The 23221-nt window shown below is 42.1% G+C and overlaps 1 protein-coding gene across 4 annotated transcripts in view; it reads right to left on the reverse strand.

Annotated features, from left to right (window-relative positions):
- FLNB (filamin B) overlaps positions 1-23221 on the reverse strand; it is a 137174-nt gene that overhangs the window by 64789 nt on the left and 49164 nt on the right. For all 4 annotated transcript variants that reach the window (XM_019504971.1, XM_019504970.1, XM_019504969.1 and 1 more), the window contains exons 5-19: positions 21622-21740; positions 20347-20424; positions 18685-18847; positions 16680-16877; positions 12425-12562; positions 10746-10872; positions 9915-10051; positions 9297-9490; positions 8883-8996; positions 8161-8304; positions 7658-7781; positions 7189-7349; positions 5894-5984; positions 5409-5578; positions 1173-1290 (exon numbers count right to left, since the gene is read on the reverse strand). In XM_019504971.1, coding sequence (XP_019360516.1) covers positions 1173-1290; positions 5409-5578; positions 5894-5984; positions 7189-7349; positions 7658-7781; positions 8161-8304; positions 8883-8996; positions 9297-9490; positions 9915-10051; positions 10746-10872; positions 12425-12562; positions 16680-16877; positions 18685-18847; positions 20347-20424; positions 21622-21740 — 2076 coding nt within the window. The remainder of the gene's footprint in view (positions 1-1172; positions 1291-5408; positions 5579-5893; positions 5985-7188; positions 7350-7657; positions 7782-8160; positions 8305-8882; positions 8997-9296; positions 9491-9914; positions 10052-10745; positions 10873-12424; positions 12563-16679; positions 16878-18684; positions 18848-20346; positions 20425-21621; positions 21741-23221) is intronic.

Here is a 23221-nt window from a genome sequence, read left to right on the forward strand (position 1 = left end):
AGCTTGGACTGATCATCCTTCTGTGGCATAAAAACATCAACAATTCAAGGTTGCCCATAAACATACCAGTTTTACATTCTGATCCAAATGTTCAAGCCTACTCATCAATCTGAACTGTATTTATGGCTAAGCCTGTATAGATCAAGCTTTTAAATCACTTGATTTTGTTTTAAAGGAATTAAGTGGGCTTCCAGCAAATGCAGTATAATGCCACATTTAACTGTATAAGCAAGACAGCAGATACAGCTGCATATGAACAAATAACATTATTACAGAGATGAAAAAAAAAACCTATCAGAGTTAAGAAACTAAAAACAGCAGATGGGCTCCTAAACCCTTTGGAAAAAAGACTAGTTGAGACCAGATTACTTATAATTAGGCTCCTCTCAGATAATAGTTTACCAGAGTTTCTAACTATCAGAAAGCAGTGCTTGCAAAATAGTAGTACCCACTGCTGTACCAACTGAGATTGAAGACTGATTCTAGAGAAAGACCACTGAGGTTTAAACTCTATAAAAGAAGTCTAGTTAATTCATGCCTTGGATCTTTTGGACACCAGGCTCTTTTTTTTTTTTTTTTTTTAAACAGTTTTTCACCACAAGTGCAAAATGATTCAGCAAGCAGCCAAGTCCAGTTCTCTCTGGATGAGGGAGTATTAAAGTCTAAGGTCTGAGGTACCCTTCTTGCAACTTAAACAATTAAGACAAAAGTTTGGCACGGTTTAAAAATTAAAAAAAAAGAAGTCAACCCTATGAAGCATTACCAAGCATCTAGAAGTAGATATCTACAATTTTATGGACCTTCCTTGCCACTACTACTACAAGATCAAACTTCAAATTAGATTTGGCTTTAAAACTTGGAAACAGAATAGATTTAAAAACTAGGCCTAGATGAAGCAAAGCATCTTCTAGCTAGAGCCAGGAACTATTTATGCAAAGCCATTTATGCAGAAGTACTTGGCACCTTTCATTTTAGACTGCAGCAGTAATTTAACAAGTTTAACTTACAAGAGCAGTCCTGCACATATCTAGCATTACAAACCCACATGGTTTCTAAGTTTTGATTGAAGCAAGCTTTCAAGGAGAATAGCTTTGTTCAGTGATAGGAAGGTTTGTATGATTTAAAAAGGCTAGACTAGGTTGTGTACAATTCAACACTGCAGGTGTACTTACTGTTTTCAAGTCCATTAACTTTAATTTTGCTCATGTCTAGTGGTGCAGCAACACCCACAGTGAAAGGGCTCTTGGGGACAGAATCGCCACCATAGGTTACTGAAATCTTCATTGGACCCTAACAAGAAAAGTGATGTAGCAGATTAGGCTTTCAACCATTGTACATAGATGCTTTACTATTCAGGAACTACATTTTGCTTTATTCCTCAAGGTGTTTAGGCAGACAGTGGACAGACTCCAACAGCCCTGTTAACCCCCAGCTTCTTGCTTCTAGGGCATTAAATCTTTTTAGTTCAAAGCAGCAAAAGCTCTCTCTCCTTTTGGTCTACAGAAGACCATTTGAATCACTTGGCAAAAATTCAGGTCCCAATCTGTTCCCACCCTCCCAAGCTCAGGCATGACAGCTGAATGAATGACCCAGCACTAAAGACCAGATCTCTCATTCCACAGTATGGAGTGAGCATGCCAAATCCAGCCCTGCAGAAACTTTTATTATTATAGCATTTGAAATACCAAGGTTTTAAGCTGTACAACTCAGAAAACAGAGAGATTAATGCTCCTGTGTACTTTGGCTAGAATGCCACATAGTCACGGCAAGTTTCAGCCGAAGATGTGTGCTGCTTTTATTCTCTCCTACCAGAGTAGGTATTTTTGCTATAGTCACTGTTTGCTTATTTTACGTTCTTGGCTGGTTCAGGTCCCATGTGAAATCATGAATGTTTCACACAAGCCTGTGAATAGCTTCCATGATTATTTTCAATCAAACATACAAATGGGTAGCTGCAGCAACACCCCAAGGGAAGTAGATAGAGTTGAGTAAATAGCATTAAGCCAAGACCTTCTTCCTCCCTCCCTCCCCAACTGCTGATGCTGTTTGGAAGCTAACTGCCTAGCAATTCCTCCCACCCACAAATTCATAGTCTACACCCTGTTAAGGGCACAGCTTGTCTTGGTGCAGGATTCCTACAAACCTGAAGTAAAATGGAGCTCAGATTTAGGTGAAATCTGCTTGCATTTTTGCCTAGTAACCATATAGAGATGTGTCTTCCTTTTCCTCTAGACAGCCAAGTTTTCTCCCCTCCTATCACATACCGCTTCGCTACTACCGAGATCTGGTAAGCTAGACTTGCTGTTTCATGGCTTTCTGTACAGTACTCCCAGTATTATCCCAGCTGCAGTCTGAAATGCTATGAGCGCTATTAAGTGCATCTACGACCTTCTCTGGTCTTTATGAAAAAAAACTTAAAACTGAATTCTAACAAGCAGCTCAAAGTTGCAGAATGGGTACAAGTCTCTAGGCTTCCTGTGTTCCACCTCTGGAGTAGACATGAAATCCTAGAAATAGTAAGCCTGGATGTAGGATGAATACACTGCTCGAGCCATTTAGTTAAGCTCCAAATACCAAGTGTTCAACTGTATACACACAGTTCCCTGTGGCTAAGGAGAATGCAGTTTAGCTCCGTGTAAGCCTTCAGATAAGAGCACAAGAATCCAGTTGTACTTAACCAGGGTTAGGAGTTGTTTAATATTTGATAAGCAGCACAAAACACAGCAGTATGTACAGGTTTACACCAGTTTCTCCTGCAAGGTTTATTCACTCTTCTACATAAAAATTTCACAACTATCCCTTCATTCCCTCCTAATCTTGCTACCCCACCTCTAAAAAGCACACATATATGAGCTGTTCTGTGCAACCAGGGTATTATTTCCCAAGCATTACACCACTGACTATAATTTGTGGGTCTGATAGAAAGCTGGCAGAGTGCCTGCTCTTTTAGCCTTGCTGAATAGTTCAGCTTTGCTAGCTAGAAGCTGCAGGCCAAGGAACAGCTATAGCCCTATTTAAAAAAAAAAAAAAAAGAGTGGTTAGACATGCCAGCAGTAGCAACTATTCTATTGTGTATCTGGAAAAGATTTGAAGATAGGTCAACTCTCCTTATAGCTTAATAAAATCCAAACTCTTTTACTTAATGAAATAATTCCTCCCTTCTTCCCCCCACCCCACCTCCAGCAATTGGTAACAACTGCCAGAAAAGTGTCTTGAAAACAGTAAGCAATGATTGAAAACAACGCTTTGCCCATAGTTTGGCAAACCCAGTTTAAGAGGGCAACGCTGGTCTTCTGAAATAAAATCAGACATTGCTTTATCCTGAATTCAAGAGCTGTTGTCTGGTCTGATTCACTTCCAATGATCACTAGTCTGCCCGTACATTGCAAACAATGATACATTATTTGCACTATTCAAATACAAGTGTTGCAAAGCTCCTATTAACTGCTTTGTTCACATTTTTAATTGCTCTTCTGAGCAAACTGAGACAAAACAAAGCTGCACCAAATATTAGTAGAGGAGATTTATGTTGTACCATGAATGTGTTACTAGAGCCTTTGCTTGGTCAAAATGATTGTACAGAAGGGAACAACAATTTTATAGTAATCAAAGCTAGAGGTTAGACTAGGATCAGTGGTTCTCCGCCTTTTTTGTACCAGGAACCATTTCTGAACACTGATGGCCAGTCCCAACCCAGTAAATAGTTTACGTGCCAGTGCCTCACTTCCAATGCCACCCCCAACCCCAGACCTGGGGGTGAGCCTCCTAACTTGCTGCCCCCAGGCCCTGTCTCCTAGTGTGGGGCAGGGGAGGCATGTCGTTCCCCGCCCCTAGATTTGCACACCCGCAGCAGGCAGAGCTGCAGCCTGGCCAGACCAGCATGGGCAGGAACCACCTCCACAGCCCAGTGGGCAGGACTCAACATGGGAGGGCAAAGCAGACAGTAAGACTCATTGCTGTCACTGTCACCAGAACCCCCGCACTAGCCACAATGCCAGTAGAGTGTGCACGCTACCCTCACCTTCTCCCACCACCAGCCACTCATGCATCAGGTTGTGGCTCTGCCCTGCCACCATGGCCTGGCAGCTGCCACTCCCCTCAGGACCACAGCTCTACCCCAGAGAGGCGGTAGGGTGGCACTCCCCCCAGCCCCAAACAGGCCCTTGCAAGCTGGAACTCTGGCAGCCTGCAAGGGGAAACCTGTGGTTTACCAGGTTTTTCCTCTTTAAAAGGAGAATCCATTTTTAAAAATTTGTTGGTTCATTTTTTTTAAAGTTTTGTTCACAACTCTTCCATATGTTCCTGCAAACTGCTTTTGGGTCACAAACCACAGGTTGAGAAACACTGGACTAGATGGACCTCCTGAGGTCCCTTCCAAACCCAATTTTCTATGATTCTATGAAAGTCATTTTATACCAGCATTAGAGCTTCTTACCACCACCAAACCATTCAGTTATGTTTGTGGAACTCAGCATTACAATTAGCCATGACTGCAAGAGGTAGTGTAAGCCAAGCGTAACCAGGAATCCCACAGCAATTATTTAACCTACATCTTTCAGTCAGTCATTACTGTTCTGTTCTCTCTCGTCCTGTTACCCTTTGCTTCAGGATGCAAACTTGCACACAGTGTTTACGAACAGAGTTCGTTTTGTACGAGCACACAAGAAGGACAGACATACAAGTATACAATTTGCAGCCAGTTACACCACAAAAAAAGCAAACAAAGCCAAAAATGTAGAATCCACTACCAGTCTAATGAATTGTGACAAGAATCGTTTCCTTCTAGGGCCAAAACTTGAACTGCATGCCATCATGCCAAATGGATCTAAATTTGAAAAGTCTTTGGGGCTGATAACCAACTAGTTAAGCTTAAAGCAAGACAGCTTAACAGTTATAGCAGCATGAAATCCACACTCTCCCTTGTGCTGAGTCCACTTAGCTGGAACTTGACCTGTACAAATAATTGGAGCTCATTTGACTGCAGGCAAGTTTCACTTTCTGAAGTGCAGCATGTAAGATCATATCAGATTTTGTATGAATGCAGGTAATAAGCAAGTGGCCCATTTCCACCTCTTATTCTGATTTGCTATCTTCTGGAAGCATCAGTTTGCTATTACAGCATAATCCAACTGGAATGGTTTCAGTCACCAAATAATTTCCAGAAATCAAGATAACTATTGGCAACATATTTCTAATCACCATTTCTTCAACCATAACTGTTCTACAAACCTTTTTTTATAGCAATATGTTAATTGGACAGAAAGTGCCAAACATGATCATATCTACAGTTTTATGTTAATGATTGTTTTCCTTCTTAGCTCAATTAGGGAACTCAAGCACCCAATTCATTTACATTGAGATACTTGTACTGCAGGTGCATCACTTTCCTTTGAGAAAGGCAGGCCTACCTGCTGAAGTGGGGTATACTTGACGGTATGAGAATAATCATAGTTGTCAATGACATCCATGTCCATCACAGCCTCTCCTGGCATAGGTCCGCTGAACTGCACATCCAATGGTGCTTTCCCAGCACCCTTAGTGAATACTGTGAAGTGTGTTGGTTTGCCATTTTCCACACCTTAAGGGGAAGAGAGTTAACATGTTGCAGGTGCTGAAGCTCCAAGTATAGCTAATATTATGTATAAATTTATATAGCCCATAATGATCAAACAAGAGGTTATAAGTGCTGTTTTCATTGTTAAGTAGAATCAAGCTGAATTTAAAACTGGTTTCAAACACTAACTTAGATTTGGGCATAACATGATCCCATCCCAGAACCCCATCTGGAGAAAGCTGTAACAATTCTTAACATGAATTCACTACTGCTCACCCACATAATTAAGCCATGCTAGTGTCATCCACCAGCGTTTAAATGAAAAAAAAAAAATCTCACCACTTTTGTTTAGTCCAGGTCCTTCAGCTTTCACCTTGCTGGCATCATGCGATGGATCCACTTTAACTCTGAAAGGACTCGCAGGAATTTCCTGGTATACAAAAATGTTATGTTATAACATTTCAGCAGTTTTTGAAACTGGTAGCTCGGAGGGTAAGAGGTATCTGCCTTCTAGCAGCAATATTTCTGTTCAAAGAGAACAGAAAAAAAGTGACTGGATAAAAACAACTCTACTTCACTGGAAGCTTAGGCTGCTATATAAGTTTCTGTGAATCATCTCCAAGATGGCCCCCCCAGCTTTACTCAGTAAACTACTAACATGTTGTTTGTATTTTTTTTTTTACCCCAACTGTCCCACAGTCCAGAGGCAAGGCAAAAAACCCAACCAAAGCTTTTGGGTAGATCAAGATTAAGCAGGGGGGTAGGTAACAGTGGCAGACAGAGTAGGGAGCAGATCAGACATGGGAGGAGGATCAGAGCAGCACCAATAGGGTGTGGAGCTAGTTGTGGCATGCCTGCCAAAAAGGTTGGATGCTCAAAAGCAGTGGGGCCATTTTAGTCTTATGTTTCTCAGCTTGGACAAGGAGGCCACCCAAAAAAAAAAAAAAAAAAAAAAAAAAACTTTGGAAGAAGTTGCAGCATTTTTGGAGCTAGTACAATAGGAGAATACTGAAGTGCCATCAGTTCCAGAGTCTAGAGTGATAAAAGTTACTTCTTCCTTAATGAATTTGGGTAAATGCACAAGTTTGAAAGTTTTTACTAAAGTAAGTGGCCAGTAAATAAAGCAAATAAATGAAAGCTTTTACTTACAATGCAGAGAACTTAAGATCTAGATGATTTTTCTTTCTTTTTTTAACATTAGTTCTTACTGGCTTATGCACTGAGATCTGTTAAGTTTTCTTCGGGAGAAGTTATTTTGGAAACCAATTACCTTCAATAGACCTACTGAGGCCAGAGGTCAAGTGACCCAAATGCATGCTTTCACTATGCCAGCTCTGCACAGCACATAATTAAAGTTTTAGTCCACAACCCACCCTGATCAGATTCGCTATTTTTCAAGCAGGCCTACAAAAGGGTTCTTGAAAGCAGTGACTAGACAGTGCACATTTGAACTACGATTTGTAATCAGCTGTCTTTATGCTGCCAAGCAGCATAAATTGAGCCAGCATCAAAGCCAACCATGCTCAGAAGCACTAGGCAGCAGGGAGCTCAGCCAGAGATCAAAAGATGAGGGAAGAAAAAGGTAAAGCCTGACATTCTCCAGGGACTCTGCAATACAAATGTAAAGTACAAACCTCTCCTGCAAAAAGCACTTTGATAGTGTACCGCCCAGCAGCTGGTGGCATGTACTTCACTGTAAATGTGTCATTAGCATTGTGTATGATGTCAAAGTCTATGTCTTCTTCCTCGTCACTTATCACACGAGCATCACACTTAATGCCAACGCTGACATCACCTAGGAGACAGCAGTAAAAAGCTGTTCAGAAGGCACTGTTTAACAGCCAGTTGGCCATACAACTGAACGTCATTTTGATTTCAAGCCACGGGACAGACATAATGGCTAATTGAACACCTGCATAAAAAATCCATATGACAAAATTTAACCCATCTTTTGCTCGTTTCTTTTTTTTAAAAAGAAAGAAGACAGAGCAGGTTTCTCTGCTGAAGTTTGTTTGTGCAGGAAATCATAGATACACAAGGAGGAGCATCTGAAGGAGTTAAATAGTTTTGCTACAAAGGCAGGAATAGCCGGACTATGTGTACCTTCTCCTGCATCTGTGCAGTCAACTGTGAAATGAGTAGGCTCATTGGCTTTCAAACCAGTTCTCTCAACACCAGGGCCAACCACTTTCACTTTCTGAGGATGACTGCCTTGGCCTATCAGGACCTGGATGGAATAGACAGGAATTACCTCATATTCAAATCACATGCCAAACTAGTAAGAGTATGAATACTTAAATGCTAAGCTACCTACTGCTTTTCCACAGCCTGTAGAGAGACTTCCCTAGTCAATGTTCTGATAACAATAAAACATAAAAAGATATGCTAACTTGCTGAAAGAAGTATGGCACTTTTTAGCTAGACAGATACTTTAAACAGATAGCTAAAACTGACAACTCTTTAAAAATCTTAAAGAAGGGTGGTTCTACTGACAAGTAATTATCAACATGCATAAAGGGAGGTGCAGCCCAGGGCCAAGTGCCTGCATATTTTAGAAGCTGCACCAATTGCTTCCAGCTAAGAAGTACCACAGCTTTTGTGCTTACCCTAAATGGGCTATTAGGTACATTGGCTCCTCCCCAGATCACAGCAATGGTATGTTTGATTGGTTTAACTGGAAGGTAAGAGCAGACATAAGTTCCATCTGGTTTGCTCTTCATTTGTACATCAAGAGGACATCCTTCACCATCCTGAAATGGAGAAGCTGCATTAGATACAGTGACTAGACAATCGTGTGCAAACAGAAAGAATAAGTAACTTTAAAAAGCTAATCTCAATAGCTACAGCTCTGCTAGTGGCAGCTGACATACAAGGCCACCAGCAATAATGAAAAAAATCTATGCAGTTAACTCCAAGTCCCCCCAGATATTTGAACTGTTAAACTTTCCTCACATCTAGATGTGAATTCTAATAGACTCTGTCAAAAGGGACCATGTGTAGACATCCCCACAAAAGAGACTAAGCCTCATTGCCAGAAATAGGAAGCATTGAGTAAGGCATGTTGCAACCCTACACCTGAGACACTTTATAGTCTGCACTGAACAAAGCTAGCTATTCAGTACTCAAGAGAGGTGCCATCTTGTTCTGAATTAAGCTCATGTCAAAGAACATGCCATTCAACAGCAAGGGACAAACAAGTCAGACTTGCACAGTAGGTACTAGGCATGTTGCCATTCTATAAACCTGCTACAAGTACTTGTGTCAGCATACACTAGAAAGTCCTTTACTATTGAGTGACAAGTTCTACAGAACTTGTTTTGCTTTTTACCTGTGCATATATCTTTAATGGAGCTTTCCCAGCTTCCTTTGTTTCAACTGTAAACTCAGCAGGATTGTTTATGATGCATCCAGTTCTCTCCAATCCTGGACCATACGCCTTCACCTAAGAAGTTGGCGGGGGGAAAAGGAAAAGCAAGTTTTACCATCCAAGCTAAATCAAGCAATTTAAAATAGAAAGCAGGACCCCAGCAGTTTCTTACATTTCTGGGAGTGCCCAGGCACAAGGTTCACAAAAAAAAACAAGACAGAACTAGAGAAGTTAGGATTTGTCTACTTCAACAGTCATAAATACAGGAGTCAAGTCAGATATCCAATTTCATTTGTAGGCTCTAGAGCCACCTCTTCCAAAAGAGACAGCTCTACCAAATAAAATTCAAATTTTGTACAAGAGCCTTTGTCTTACCTTATCTGGGTTGAAGTCTCCTGAAGCTGGTCGGATGAAAGCCATGTATGGACTGTCTTTTATGTCTTCATCATCGCACATAACATGAACAGCATATTCACCAGGCTCTTTAGGCCAGTACTTCACATCACATGAGCCATCATTCTTGTCATCACATTCTATTTTAGCTTGAGATGGGCCTTCAATTGCAAAGCCTAAAGGAAACACTTGTTTAGTCATATATAGTCTGGGCCTCCAAAGACAAACTAGTGGTCACAAATCTAGGCTCAACACTAAATCACATAACACTCTTCTTAAGTGTTCCCCCAATTTGTCCATCTTCTCCTCACTCACTGCTCTATGATGCCTTTCTTATGGGTAAGTCCTGTTCCCTTCTCGACATAATGCCTACCCAACAGAACACAAATGCCCCCATTGCTGGCATGTCCCCCTAAAATCCAGCAAATATTAAGGACATTAGGAAATGTTCCTCCTCTGCAACTATAATTCTCAGATGTATCCAGAACTAGTAGTTAGCTAGCAGTGACCAAGAGACCTCACTGTTACCATTTTAAACCAATTATTGGGCAGTTAACCTGCATTTAAACCATCTTTGCCAAGATGACCAGTACAACTTACCAAGAGAGCCAACTTCTGTGCCAATGGATTCTACCACAAAATCAGCAGATTTACCAACAATCCCTTCATGAAGTCCTGGTCCCCAGGCTCTTACTTTCTGAGGACCTGCTTCAGGACCTACTTGAACTTCAAAGGGGCTAGAAGACAGGCAGGACAAAGCTCATAATTAGAAAAATGAGAAAGATAAATCCAACCTTCCCCTTACCACCCACCCCAGAGCTGCAAGGAAAACATGTTTTAGACCTTTTCCATCACCGGGTCAATACTGTGAACCATATATTTAGACTGTTTGCTTGATTCCTCTACACTGAGGGCTTGTCTGGCCAAAATCCTACAGACAGAATGGCATGGCAGGCCATATCCAGCACCAGGCCACATTTTGCCCACCCCTGCATTAAACTCATGGGCTGTACAAAGAAACTTTTTTTAGTGCAAGCTATCTGGCCTGCAGGGCCCCTAAAAAAATTTTGAAAATTAATATTTATCTGCCCTGGGCTGCCTGTCATGTGGCCCTTAATGGCTTGCCAAAACTCAGTAAGCGGCCCTCTGCCCAAAATAATTGCCTGCCCCTGGTTTAATGCAAACCTGAGTATTGAAGATCTGCATAGGCCTCTACAAAAATCTAATCATCTTTGAATATCTTTACAGGGCAAGCTCTGTCATCTCTGGAATAGAAATAAGCCTACAAATCCAAGCAATTATTTATTTGCAAAATGCTTCTTGCTAGAGCTTCTTGGAAGACAAGCTTGACCACAGTAGGTTTTTGTTGTTTTTTGTTTGGTACTTGCTTGCATGATATTGAAGGATTAAAAATGAAGTTTTCCAACTCACCTCTTGGGGATATTGTGTCCACCCCATAAAATAGTGACAACATATTTCCCTGGGCTGGGTGGATAATACTCAAAGGCATGTACCCCATCCACAAAGTCTTTTTGTTTCACAAGCTCCTCCAACCCCTCTGCAGGAAAAGCAATTCAAAGTTAGACTTAAGATGTCAGCTGGCAGCGCTCTGGCTACTCAGGCAAGTTCGTGTTTTCTAGTATTTACTTTAATTTTGTGAGAATAAAGATGCTTTCACCAGAAAGTCTGGTAAAAGGGGAAGTTAGTTCCAGTTGCCCTCAAAAAAAGGCAGAGATGTCAAATTTTTCCAGAAGAAACAGATGAGTGAAAGTGTTTTAAGTTTCCAAACTTAATAGGCTCCCCTATGTTTTATTTTCTCTTAGTCTGCAGCATGATGCATATCATATGTTAAAACAAAAAAGCTCAACATTTGTCAGATTTTTTTTAAGACCACAAATATTTAGGGTATGCCTACTTTTAGTTTTCCTCAAGATGAAGAATCTTGCAAAAAAAGCTTAATATCCTGAAATTTATATTGGTACATGTGTTACCTTTTCCGCCCCCAACCACATTAAACTATGCAGTCACTTAAACTTATCACTTCCCTCATCATTAAGGGGATACCAGATGCATCTAATCCAAAACTAGGGGATTTGCTCAGAAATTTACTAAAATTAAGCAGTTGAACTTCAAGTACAGACCAAAGTGAGCCAAAATCTGCAATGGGAGGGCACAAAAAACCATAAGCCACTTGCTTGCAAAGATACCAGATATGATGCATGGTCCAGCTGGAAAGAGTCAAGGAACTAGAATGATCCAGGGGAATTTAGTGAGAACCTTAAGATGAAAGTTTCCCTTCATCCGAAGTGTCTTGTATTTGCAATATCTAGGACTTCAAAAACTCAGCATTTAGGGTGTCAGTACTTCTCAAAGACATCACAGAAAATCTAGTTCTCTGGTAGCAGAACAGCTGCCATCCTGTCACAGGTGCACATGATGTGAGTTCAGCGAGTTGATGGCTCAAGCTATTTAAGATGGTATGTGAACCAATGTCTAATGAGTCACTGCAACAGATGACTGGAGAACTGAGGACTTCAAATTCTCAAGCACTTAATTAGCAAGATTTTAAGTCTCTAGTATTAGGCATTCAGGCTGGTTCTGCAGCAAACCAAACTTATCCAGGCCAATTGCTTAAGTGGAGCTCATGATAGACACCAGACAGCAGAAACTCCCTTAGCATCTTTGCTATTAGAGACCAGGCCATAAATAAGGATAAGGTATCTGCTTAATATCACTCAGCCAGCAACTACAATCCTCTGCTTCAATATGAAATGTGGCAACTTCTGTTAAAAGGTGTCAAGAGAGATGTTTCGTGGAAGACTAGATACTTTCCACCACAGTGGCAGCAGCAGCACTAAAAGTCACTCCAATACAAAGCCTAAGTAAAACAAAGCATGTTGATGTATGAAGGCACCTAGTCACCCGTTTTGTAACTCATATCCCATGAATGCATAAATGTTCTAGAAATGAAGATCTTTCTGGCATGCAGACAACTAACAACAGGGATGGACCCACATTTGGATGTGCCACTCCATTTTGGGCTCTTGTCTCTCCTCCACAATAGCCCAAAACAAAACAAAAAGACAACTACAAGAATTTCACACACTTACTTGGTCCTTTTATGGTCACACTGATCTCTCCACTCCCAGCTGCTTTAGTGTCAACCTTGAAGTCTGCAGTTTCTCTAATCCGTACTCCTTTAGGTTGCAGGCCTCGACCACTGGCACGACAAGCATTTGGATTGCAAGCTGCAAGTGAATTTCAGACATGAATATACTCTTTGATTCTACAAATAAAATGTAGCCAAGACAGCTTGGAACAGCATTTAACTAAGAGTTGACTCAGGGCAACTGAAGTTTAGCTTCCTACTTTGGGAAGTCTTAATGCCATTCTATACCCCTGGAGTGAACCAACAGAGTTGTTCTAGCTATTACATAGGTTCTTGAGGCTTCTGAGCCATGGTGTTTGGAACACTGGGGCATAGCTCAAGTTACACAAGTCACATTTTTAAGGATAGAAAGCCAAAAAAAAAAGCCACCAAGCAATGATACCTTTGGGACCAATTGTTGCCATGCAAGTTCCAGCAATATTAGAAGTTTTGTTACCATATTAATAAAACTGAAGCTTCGTTTCCTTTGCATCTCTTTCTGCATTTTATACGAAGGTCAAACAACACTATATGAAATTTCACTGTAGGGGTATATTGTAGTGAGAAGTGTGGAGGATTCCATGTGGGCCTCCTCCACCCAAACCTCTTAAGCAGGTTTTTTCTCCTCCTTTCTTTGCCATTGTCTCCACACCTGTGAATCAAACTGGGCTACATGATGGAAGGCAGGTAACAGGGTGGGGGCTTTAGCTCCCCATCCTCTTAGGAATGCCCTCCTGACTATGAGGGGAAGCAGAGCCACTGTCCCTCTGCCCAGTAACCAGTGATGCATTTCAAATTGGTTGGCTGGCAACCAAAATCCTGGCTGGGTCAGATAGGTAGCTGATGTCAGACAGTCAACATAAAGCCAAGACTGCCCAGGAGGAAGGGGTGGCAGCCATGATGAAGACAGAGTAACTGAACCTCAGCAGCTCTCTCTCTCTCAACACATGGACACACTACAAACAGCCTGCCTCCAGAGGAAAGCTCTATCAGCCTCTGGATGATACTTGTGAGTAATCAACTTGAGATCTAACTAGATATATAGCTTGCAGTAACACAGACATGTAATTAAAGGCTACCCAGCCACTCTGTTTGCTCCAAGATATTTTTCTGATATTGTTCTATCCTGTACCCTATTCCAAACCTACTCCTTGTAATCAATAAAAGTTCTCCTCTGTACCTAGCGTGGAAGACTTATTGGCAGAGGGTCTAAATTATGCCTTGGGGTCCCCTTGGTCCAGCTGACTAAAGGAGACCACTATTTGTGCTTCAGACTAAGGGAAATACCCCAAGTTCTTACAGTGGGTTGAGTGCCAAAGGCTACAAGGCCTATGTACCCCAGGGGGCACAGGGCCTAATAACAGTCTGCACCTCTGGGTGGTGGCAGCTACCCCAAGGCTTGCAGGTGTGCTCCAGGAAGGGGGCCAGCCAGGTGTGAGGTGCCCCCAGGGAGGTACTCAGAGCCTGGAAGGTGGTCAGGTGCAGTGAGGTGGGTGGCTCAGCTCAGGAGCCCCCCCACAAGAAGTACTATGGGCTGAGGAAGAGAGCAAAAACTGCACTCTGATTTGCACAAGTGACTTCCCCGTACACTAGGCTCCTTGGAAGACATGAAAGTTTAAGCCCTTACTTTACTGCAAAATCCTATCAACAACAGAAGGCTTGCCATGCCACTAGAGCCCTTCACATGTGAAGAATGATCCCTAATGAGAGAAGACAAGCAGGATGGTAGGTTTTTTTCAGTTTTAGTTTATGTTTATCCCTTATGTTTATGTAAATTATTTTTCCCAGCCCTGGGCAGAGTTAAAGTGGAAGCAGACTCTACAAAATAAAGATAGTTGAAAATTATGAATAAACTTGGGCATGACATTATGCCATTCCAACTACCAAGAGGTCTTCAAGCCAAGAGTGTTCCAAAAGACCTAGATTTAAAAAAAATAAGAGGTGTGACCATGGCTTCATGGTGGTCTACTGTAAGCATGGATTTTATCCCCACCCCCTTTCCTGTTACATCTATTGTGCTTATAACAGGAGCAGAGAAGACTCACCAAGCATTTCATCCTGTATTTTGCACATCAAACAGATGATTTCTACCCTAATCCCTGAACAGTTATATCCATTAGTATTATCTTAGAGAAGCAGACTTCCTAACCATCTGTATTAACAAGGTCAAGGCAGAAATCGCATAGCCCTTGCACAATTGGGTTTGGCAGTTAGCTTGTGGTTAAGCAAAATTTCACTCGACTTGCAAGACAGGAATCTCATTATGACTTTACTCAATATTTCATATTTTGCTCACAACTTTCATTCCAAGAAAAACAGAAGCAAAAGAAACTGTTGGATCAAAAAAACAAAACAAAAAACCCACAAGCTGCAGACTAGAAGCTTAAAGACAGCAAACATGAAGGAAGGAATCACCCTGCACACCTCTTACCAACAAAGCTCGCTCAATTATGAGGCGACCAGCAGTGAAGTCCAAAATTCCACAAATGAAGGGTAGCTCAGGAGAGATGAGCAGAGATCTAAAAGCATAGGAGCAGGCAAGGATGGAATAGAAAGTGAGTTAGGTGTCAGTTAAGGAGGAAATTGAGACAAAGAAAATAGTCAATTAAGAGGCAGAGCTGAAGAATAGTGAAACACCTGAATAGCTGAATAAAAATAAATAATTAAATAAAAATAAACTCTCTGTTCTAAAAAAATAAGAAGGCATGTTCAAGTTAAAAGGAGGAGACTAGCAGCTCACGACATATGTAACAGCGTAAGACCCCACGCGTGGCCAGAATGCCCTTTCATGGCCACCACGATCCTGTTGTGCCTTCAGTCTTTTAAGCAGGTCTCCCCTTCTCCTTGCCTGCCACACCATGATGCAAGTAAGTATTTAGAAAACTGCTTGTGGGATCCCCGAGTGAGATCTCCAGATCTTTGGTCTCACTACACAGTGCCTTAAAAGCTTATTACGTGACTGCAGCCACCCCTTACATTGGGGCAGGCAATTTTTTCCGGCAGAGGGTGGCTTACTGAGTTTTGGCAAGCCATCAAGGGCTGCATGACAGGCAGTCAGGGCCGATAAATATTAAAATTTTCTAATTTTTAGGGGCTTCATGGGCTGGATAGAATGGCCTGGCAGGCTGCATCCAGCCCACGGGCTGCATTTTGCCCACCCCTGCCTTATACCATGACCATGTCTCTCAAATATCACCGCACAATTACTTCCTTGTCAGGGCCTTGGTCCTTTTCTCAGGCTGCAAGCCTCCAGGCCTGGCCCACTAACTTGAGTGCCCCTCACTCTGGGCCTCTAGCCCCAGTCCCTCTCACTCTGGGCAACTGCCCCTCCTGACCCTGGTCTCTGCCCTTCTCGGGTCTTGTGGCCCAATCCTTGTCCTGCTCTAGGCAAATAACCTGCTCTGGCCCTGCCTGCCCAGGCCCCCCGACCTGGTCCCCAACCTTTCTTGGGCAATGACCCTGCTTTGATGCCAAAGCCCACTCCATGTCCTGGGCCCCCTCTGGCACTTTTGGGACCCCTGCCAATCCCCAAGAGTCCCAAACCTAAACCATGGGTTAGAAAACAAAACTGAAGGTCTGGCTCCTGCCTTAACAAAAAGCATCTGACCTCAGGCCCAAAAAAGTATCCTGTCTCCAACTCATCTAGCCCTGGGTCAGGCAGTCCTCAGCCAATAGTAGAGTAGTATTAAGGCAAGTGAAGACCATCCGAGCAACCCAACCATGGGCTTCTCAATGCCTCTGTCTCTAAATCCAATCCCCAAATGGGGTTCCTCAGTGCTGTCCATCTCACAACTATGCACCACTGTTTTGACATTCTACTGCCCCCCTTATCTTAGTCTCCCCATTATCATCTGTGGTCAATTACTCCCTGCCTCCCAGGTGATAGCCCTAATTAAAGAACTAATTAGCAGTTTTCTGCTGTATCTCATCTTGCCTGCTTGTTTGCTTGCCCCACAGCAATTACCAAGAATCTGCTTTTGTTTTGTAAAAAGGAACCTCTTGCTCCATTACACCATATTACTTTAAAAAAAAAGAGAGTGTATAACTGAACTACATGAATGGACAAGATGAATCATTTGTTCACTTGCACATAATTATTAAATCCTTTAGTGTCCTGTAGCATGCGAAGCGTTCACACACATCCTGTGATCAAATCCACTGTGGGCAGAAACCAAATCTAAACTTAGAAAAGGATCAGAGTGCCCTTCTGGACATACCTTCACCAACAAAGACAGCAAAGGGACTTTTTGGAATAGGCTCTCCAGCAAACGTCACTCTGACAGAGTGAGGACCAGCTTGAGTAGGTTTGTAGATGCAACGATAGGTTTGGTTCCCTTTGTCTTCAATTGCAACTTCCAGTGTATTTTTTCCTTGAGGATCCTCTACTTCTGCATTAATATCCCCCACACCAGCACCTGCACGTAAACAAACAGCTTGAGCTCAGCCTTGAGTGCAAAGTCCCTTTGTCAGTTTCCTGGGAAAAAAGATTCAGTTTTGACTTGACCAATTTCCTTCCTCTTGGAATCCCTGTTCTCACAGAGTAGCCAGCCACAAAGGGTTCAAGCCACAGCAGTCAAGTAAACTGCTGTGTCTAGAAACCATCGTGTGGTGAAGTAGGGAATGAAATACAATAGTCAGGAGGATAGACAGCAGTTTCTGGTTTTAATACAAGGTTTATTTCAGACCTGGCCAGCTACTTGCACCCACCTGCCTCTTCAGTTACAATTCCAGCATTCTCTCTCCTGTCCCATCCCCACTCCTTTGCACTGCTTTACAATCCCATTTGCTAAGCTACAAATTGTAGCTACATCTGATTACCAAGAGCAACTAGAGAAAACCCTACTACCTCCTCCAGCAGGATAGTACCAAAATTCTTTACCATGGAAGGCAATACGAGTCTCTATAGGTACCCATGCTTAAAACGTACTGGTACATGTGACCACACACACTCCCACTCCACCCCTCTCACAGCTTATATGCAGAGTTTAAAATAATCCACAGTTCTCCCAAACTTTTTATTAGCAGTTCACATCACTTCCTAGTCAGTCATTCCTCAGGGCAAAGACTGACCAACTAGGACTGATCTTTCCTCTTAGTGTTTGCAGCCTGCCATTTTGTTGTCATTGAATCTTTATTTTTTTGGCGTCAGGTTTAAGAGCTGTTAAACCAACACCCTTTTTCTGAGTATGATGCCTTCCCCCAATTAAATGTTTCCCTGTTATTCACATCAAGCATCTGTTATTCTACCATCCCATATCAATGAACAAGCCACCAAAGTGTTTTTCCAACATTAATGCCTTACGAGTCCAGACAAGTCTAAGGCACAGTATTCTGCCAAACCATTTGGTTTCTAATTGGGAGAGGAAGTCATGTGGCACTTCTAGATTACACAGCTATAATAGGGCTTTTGGGGAAGGTTAGGGGGGTTATTTATTTATTTTTTTTTATTTAAAACCCTCAGGCAGAAAGCAGTTAATATATTATTAAATGTCTAAAACTCAAACTGCTCTTTAAAAGTTCACATTGCTGTAACTATTGTTAGTGGTTCAGCATTCATAATGCCTTATTCATGCACAGTATTCCATAACAGCAGGGAAGAAGCCAGGCTAAATAGTGGGATTATGAAAGAAAACTAGCAACTTCATAGGCTTCTCTCAATCAAGCCAGACATCTTCAAGCATTAAGCTACAAGAGTTCTTTTAATGAGGCTGAGTGCAGACCAGGTTAGCCATTTATGGAGCTTATATACAGAAAACTATAGAAATAGGTCTCCAACCACCACCAAAAGAAGGTGCATCATCACATCCTCACTTAAAACAGGAGGTGAGGAAACAAGTCGGTATCCTGCTTTGCACACTACAGCAAGTTCATGACAGTTCCAGCTTACTCCATATCTTAATCTTTGGTTTCTCTTGTTCCAATTACACCAACTATTTCATAGGCAGCAACTGACTGGGAGCATTACAACTATACCTTCAGTTCTGTAATACCTAATACCACTGACAGATATGCAAGTTAACTTTCATTTTTCAGCCTCACAAATAACACAGACTTCTGTAAAACAAGTGGATGCTATCTCCTTTTACCAGTTTGAAGTCATTCTAGATGACAAAAAGCTACAAAAATACTGCAGCCCAGACAAGTTAGGAAAGTTCAGAGTCCTATTCTAAAGCATTTGTTGTGCAACTTAAAGCTCTCTATAGCTCATTTAAGCATGCTTACCTGCTGTGTAGAGATCAAAATAGGTGGGTTTGTTGGCAATGTTCCCTGCTGCCTCCAAGCCTGGCCCTTTTGCTGTTACTTTGCTAGCATCTCCCTGGGCTTTGTCCACATTTACTTCAAATGGACTCTTTGAAATATGCTGCCCAGCAAACAGAACTGAAACCTAGAGACAGAGAGGACAGACAGAGTCAGTACCATGGGAGTTATGATTAAGACAAGTCTAGGCTATCACCAGAGCAAAAAAGTTTATTGCACTATTGAGTGATAATATTGAGTGCTTGAACTCTTGTGGTCAGAAGTTAAGTTCAGTGGTCTTGTGGTAAACTTTATGCACTGAAAGTGAGGAAGTTCACATCAGCTGCATGGTGGCCCTTGACACTGAAGGTACTTCAGCTGTTTACCACTTTCTTAGAAAGGACTGGAAACTGGCTGGCTGCAAGCCACCTCTCAACAGAACAGTTCAGTTGAAATCCCATTGTCTGAAGAGAATTCCAGCATTTCACTGTTACTATTTGAAACCGCTGCCAGTCCCACTGTGACCTAGACAAGGGGTGCTCAGCTTTCAGCCCACAGTCCTATGTCATTCAGCCCCCAGATCCCCACCATGGGGCCAGAAATTCAGCAGTTAGAAAGCTGTGGCATCACTTCCCCACCACCAAAATTTCTGGGCTCATGGGAAGTCCTGGGTTCTGTGCCCTGAATCTGGTGTGTTACCCCTCAGATAGGCTATGCGCCACTTATCTCAACCACAGGGCCAAAAAGCTGAACATCACAGACCTGGAAAATAACAGATCATAGCCAAGCAGCATACATTTTTCTAACAGAGATCGAATGTTAAAAATGGTTCAAGAGACTTTTGGCTGTGGTCATGAAGATTATGTTCAATTTCACATAGGGCAATCTTTTCCTCACTGCACCCCAGTCTGGAGGTTGACACTCTCAGAGTCCAGTCAAGAAACAAGGGAAGAACTTGGCACCTGCCAGGTTGGAGTGCTGTGGTACTATGAATGAAAGGGCACTGGAAAAAGTGGCATGCATTCCACCAACTTCCATCCAGCTCACTTACAGAAGATCACAAGTGAAAAAACACTGCAGTACTGATACTAAGGGAACAGCTGAAACAATGCAGCTATCTTGAGACTTTTTTGCCATTTTCTTTCTGTGATAACATGTACTGGCATGGCAACTGATTAGAGCTAAGATCGAATTGCTTGCCCATATCCCAGTGCTATAAGTCCATAAGCCAGCACACTCCATTTATGCCCAGGAACCAGCCCCTGACCCTCCTGCACCACAAAGGAGCTCAGCAGCAGAGCAGTAAAGCCCTGGGGCACTAACCAAGTACATTCCCTAGACGGGGGAGGCAGGCAGCAGCAGCTGGGAGTTGAACATAGTGCTGGCTGCAAGGTCATGTTCCACCCATCCAGAAAGGATCAGTGAGAACCTCCCTCCCAAACCCCTAAAGTCTTAAAAGAAAGACAGAATGTCCTATTAGTGCCAGACTGTGGATGTTGCCAGAAAATGGAATACAAGTTGCATGTAACCAAAGATGTACTAGTTAACTATTCTCAGTAGTAAACAGGGTCTCTTAAAGGGTGTATTGTAATAAACATTTTAAATGCACACTAATCCTGAACTCCCAAAATCTTCCAGCTCACTCACCTTGTGAGGTCCAGTAACTTTTGGCACATACTGTACAGAGTAAGTTTTGTTCTTGTCATTGTCAGGTGTTACCTTTGCCTAGGAAATGGGGAACATTTCAGAAGTTAAAGCTTACATTGAGCATTTTCAGCATCAAATTTTGCTACTTACATCTGTGGCAGAAGTTGCCAGGACAGCAATTATATTGCTACCTCAGCTCTCCAAAGCTAGTTTATAAAAATGTCACAATGACTTCTAGAAATGTGGATGAAAGTAACATTATAGCATCCCAAGTTTTACTATAATTCAAGAACTCCATGTTGCAAAAGAACTTAACACTAGAATCAGCATCTACAATCGCAAGTCTTACATGGTGCCCAATGAGTGCCAAGTAATTAGCAACTGGTGTTACACTTTGCAGGTTTACCCAGCATCCTAAGAGGATAAATGAGCAAGTAATGAATTAATGCTTGTTATCTTAAATATACGGTGTTTTGGGTTTGGTTATTTTTTGGACGCTTTGGTTGGTCAAATGTACTTCAGGTATTCACTGCGATATATTTAACAATTCGACTATGCTAAATGTAACGCAAGGCTCACTGTTTGCCCTTCAACTGAAAGAGTCAGCTGTGATCAAAAAGAGCACCTGTAAACAAGAGGCTTTGACTTGGTAGATACTGTGAAGCACATGGAAAAAGCTGGGCGGTTATACAAAGTTAGAGTTCATAGAGTGCTTCAAAATTCAGCATGCATCAGGATCATGCAGACATACCTCTCCTCCACGCCCACCCCCACTCCAACCTTTAAAATGGCTGTGAAGGTAAGCAAGCAGTGGCACTGTTCTCAAACTGAGGAAATACTGCACACCTCAGCCTCCAGTCTCTGGAGGTTCCTGAAGACAGCTGAGCACTTAGTGGCAATCTGGGCCCCCCCTTTCACTTGTGGTGGGAGGCAGAGCTGAGTACTACAGGACTGCTGGGTTGTGCACACACTTCAAGAAGTGCTTTAAAAGATGTCCCTCAATGAAAATCTTTTTTTTTTCTTTTGGTAAGCTCTTCTTCAAATATGTATATCTATCCTCACTGTCTGGATACTCAAGGCCCTTTGAGTGCTTCAAATAAAAGGCCATGAACAGACATGCTAACCTGAGCAAAATGAACCTTTTTATGAAAAGGTGCTGCACGCAATTTGATAATCAACTACTGTGACCCATTGCTCACAATATATGGTCAATGAAGCTGGTTTCTTCTCTAGTCAGAAACAATTTTCTTGATAAAACAGGTTTACCAGACACACCTCTTCCCTGTTGCCTTCTGGATCTTCTACAAAGACCATCAGATCTCCCTGCCCAGCACTGATAGTGTCTACAGTAAAGTTGGCAGGTTGCTTTACCATGTTTCCATGTGGCTCAATTCCTGAGGATACAACAGAAGAGTACACTTAGTGCTACAATGATTATAAAAGAGATCGTTTGAGACAATGCTACTCTGACACTAGTTTCACCATAACCATGCCTCCTAGTTTACCATTTAGCCAATCATGAGCTTCATAGGAAGTAGTGCAGCTACAAAAACTATTTTAAATTAACTCTTTAGGCTGTAACACAAACCTCATAGCAGAGCTCACTGTTCTAGCACAAGCCAGAACTTCTATCATTTGGCTTTGAATCAATGATTCCAAACTGCAGGAAAAATATTCAGAAGATATATTGTGTACAGCACTGGTATGGTAGAAAAAGGGTAGCTTCAGTTACTGTTTATAAGAACTGTTTTGGTAAGGTAATTTGTTTCATATTCTGTTATATGGTATAAAATGTTCTGTTGTATTGCTTGAGCCACAAGCTATGCTGAAGTTTAAGAAATTGGAGAAGTGGTACAGAAGTTCTGGGTTACTCCATAAGGCCACATTTCAGAGAACACAAGTCTGAAAGTACATCTAAAAAGTGTCATTCTACTTTCAAATCATACAGCTGACAGTAGAAGGGTTGGTTTGTCTACCCGCTTCTACAAACATTCCCCAATGCAAGTCATTTTAATGTTGCCAGAGCTAAGGTTACACCAACACAAATACGGACGGTCTTTACCCAGGATCTGAGGGGTACTGCAAGACTCTAGAGCATTTCAGCTTAATATTATAGGGAAGTTTTACTCAAACCGAGTGGCCCTATGGTTCATTTGCTATCCTAGCACAAGACCCATCTCAGCAGGTGTTCACAAAAAACTAAAAAAAGTTTAATCATCTCTTTATGCTTTGCCCTTAGCACCTGTCATGGTGTTATCAGACTGAGGGGGTGGGAAAAAACTTCCCAAAGCTGCTAGTTCCAGGCTAGTCTAAAACACATTCATCTCTCATGTCCAAGCACTTATTAGAGTGGCTCTAAACTTTAATAAAGCTTTTTCTCTACATTACAGCACAGTTAGTGGAAAGTGCAACATCCAATGGATTATAAAGGAAGTGGTTGCAAGCAACTGAGTTCCTGAACCTGTTTATCTTTAGAAAACAATAATGTAGGAACAACGGGAGGAAGATGTAGGCTTTCAATAGGAAATATGAACGTTCTGATAAGGTGTTAAAACAGTTTGCATATTCATTCTTTCAGACTACCAAAGCTATTTCTAGACTGAAACATTTACTACGTATTTTATAGGCTCAGCCTCAGTACCTTGCCCCCATTTTATCAGCAGGGAGTGGACACTGACTTTCCTTAGAGGAACATGGTAACAAAATGGATATTAGACCTCTGAGGCTGTGTCTAGATGAGCATAGCCGTGCAGTATGTAGCACTGCAGGCAAGTCTGTAGTGCTGCATGTTCAGCTGTTTTCTGCGCTGCAAGGGCGCAGCTGGGGGGGGGGGGGGGGGGCCAACCCCCGGATATCCAGGGGTCAAAACAACTTG

Source organism: Gavialis gangeticus, unplaced genomic scaffold (genome assembly GCF_001723915.1).
Source record: "Gavialis gangeticus isolate Ggan-Ray unplaced genomic scaffold, GavGan_comp1, whole genome shotgun sequence".
Lineage (NCBI taxonomy): Eukaryota > Metazoa > Chordata > Crocodylia > Gavialidae > Gavialis > Gavialis gangeticus.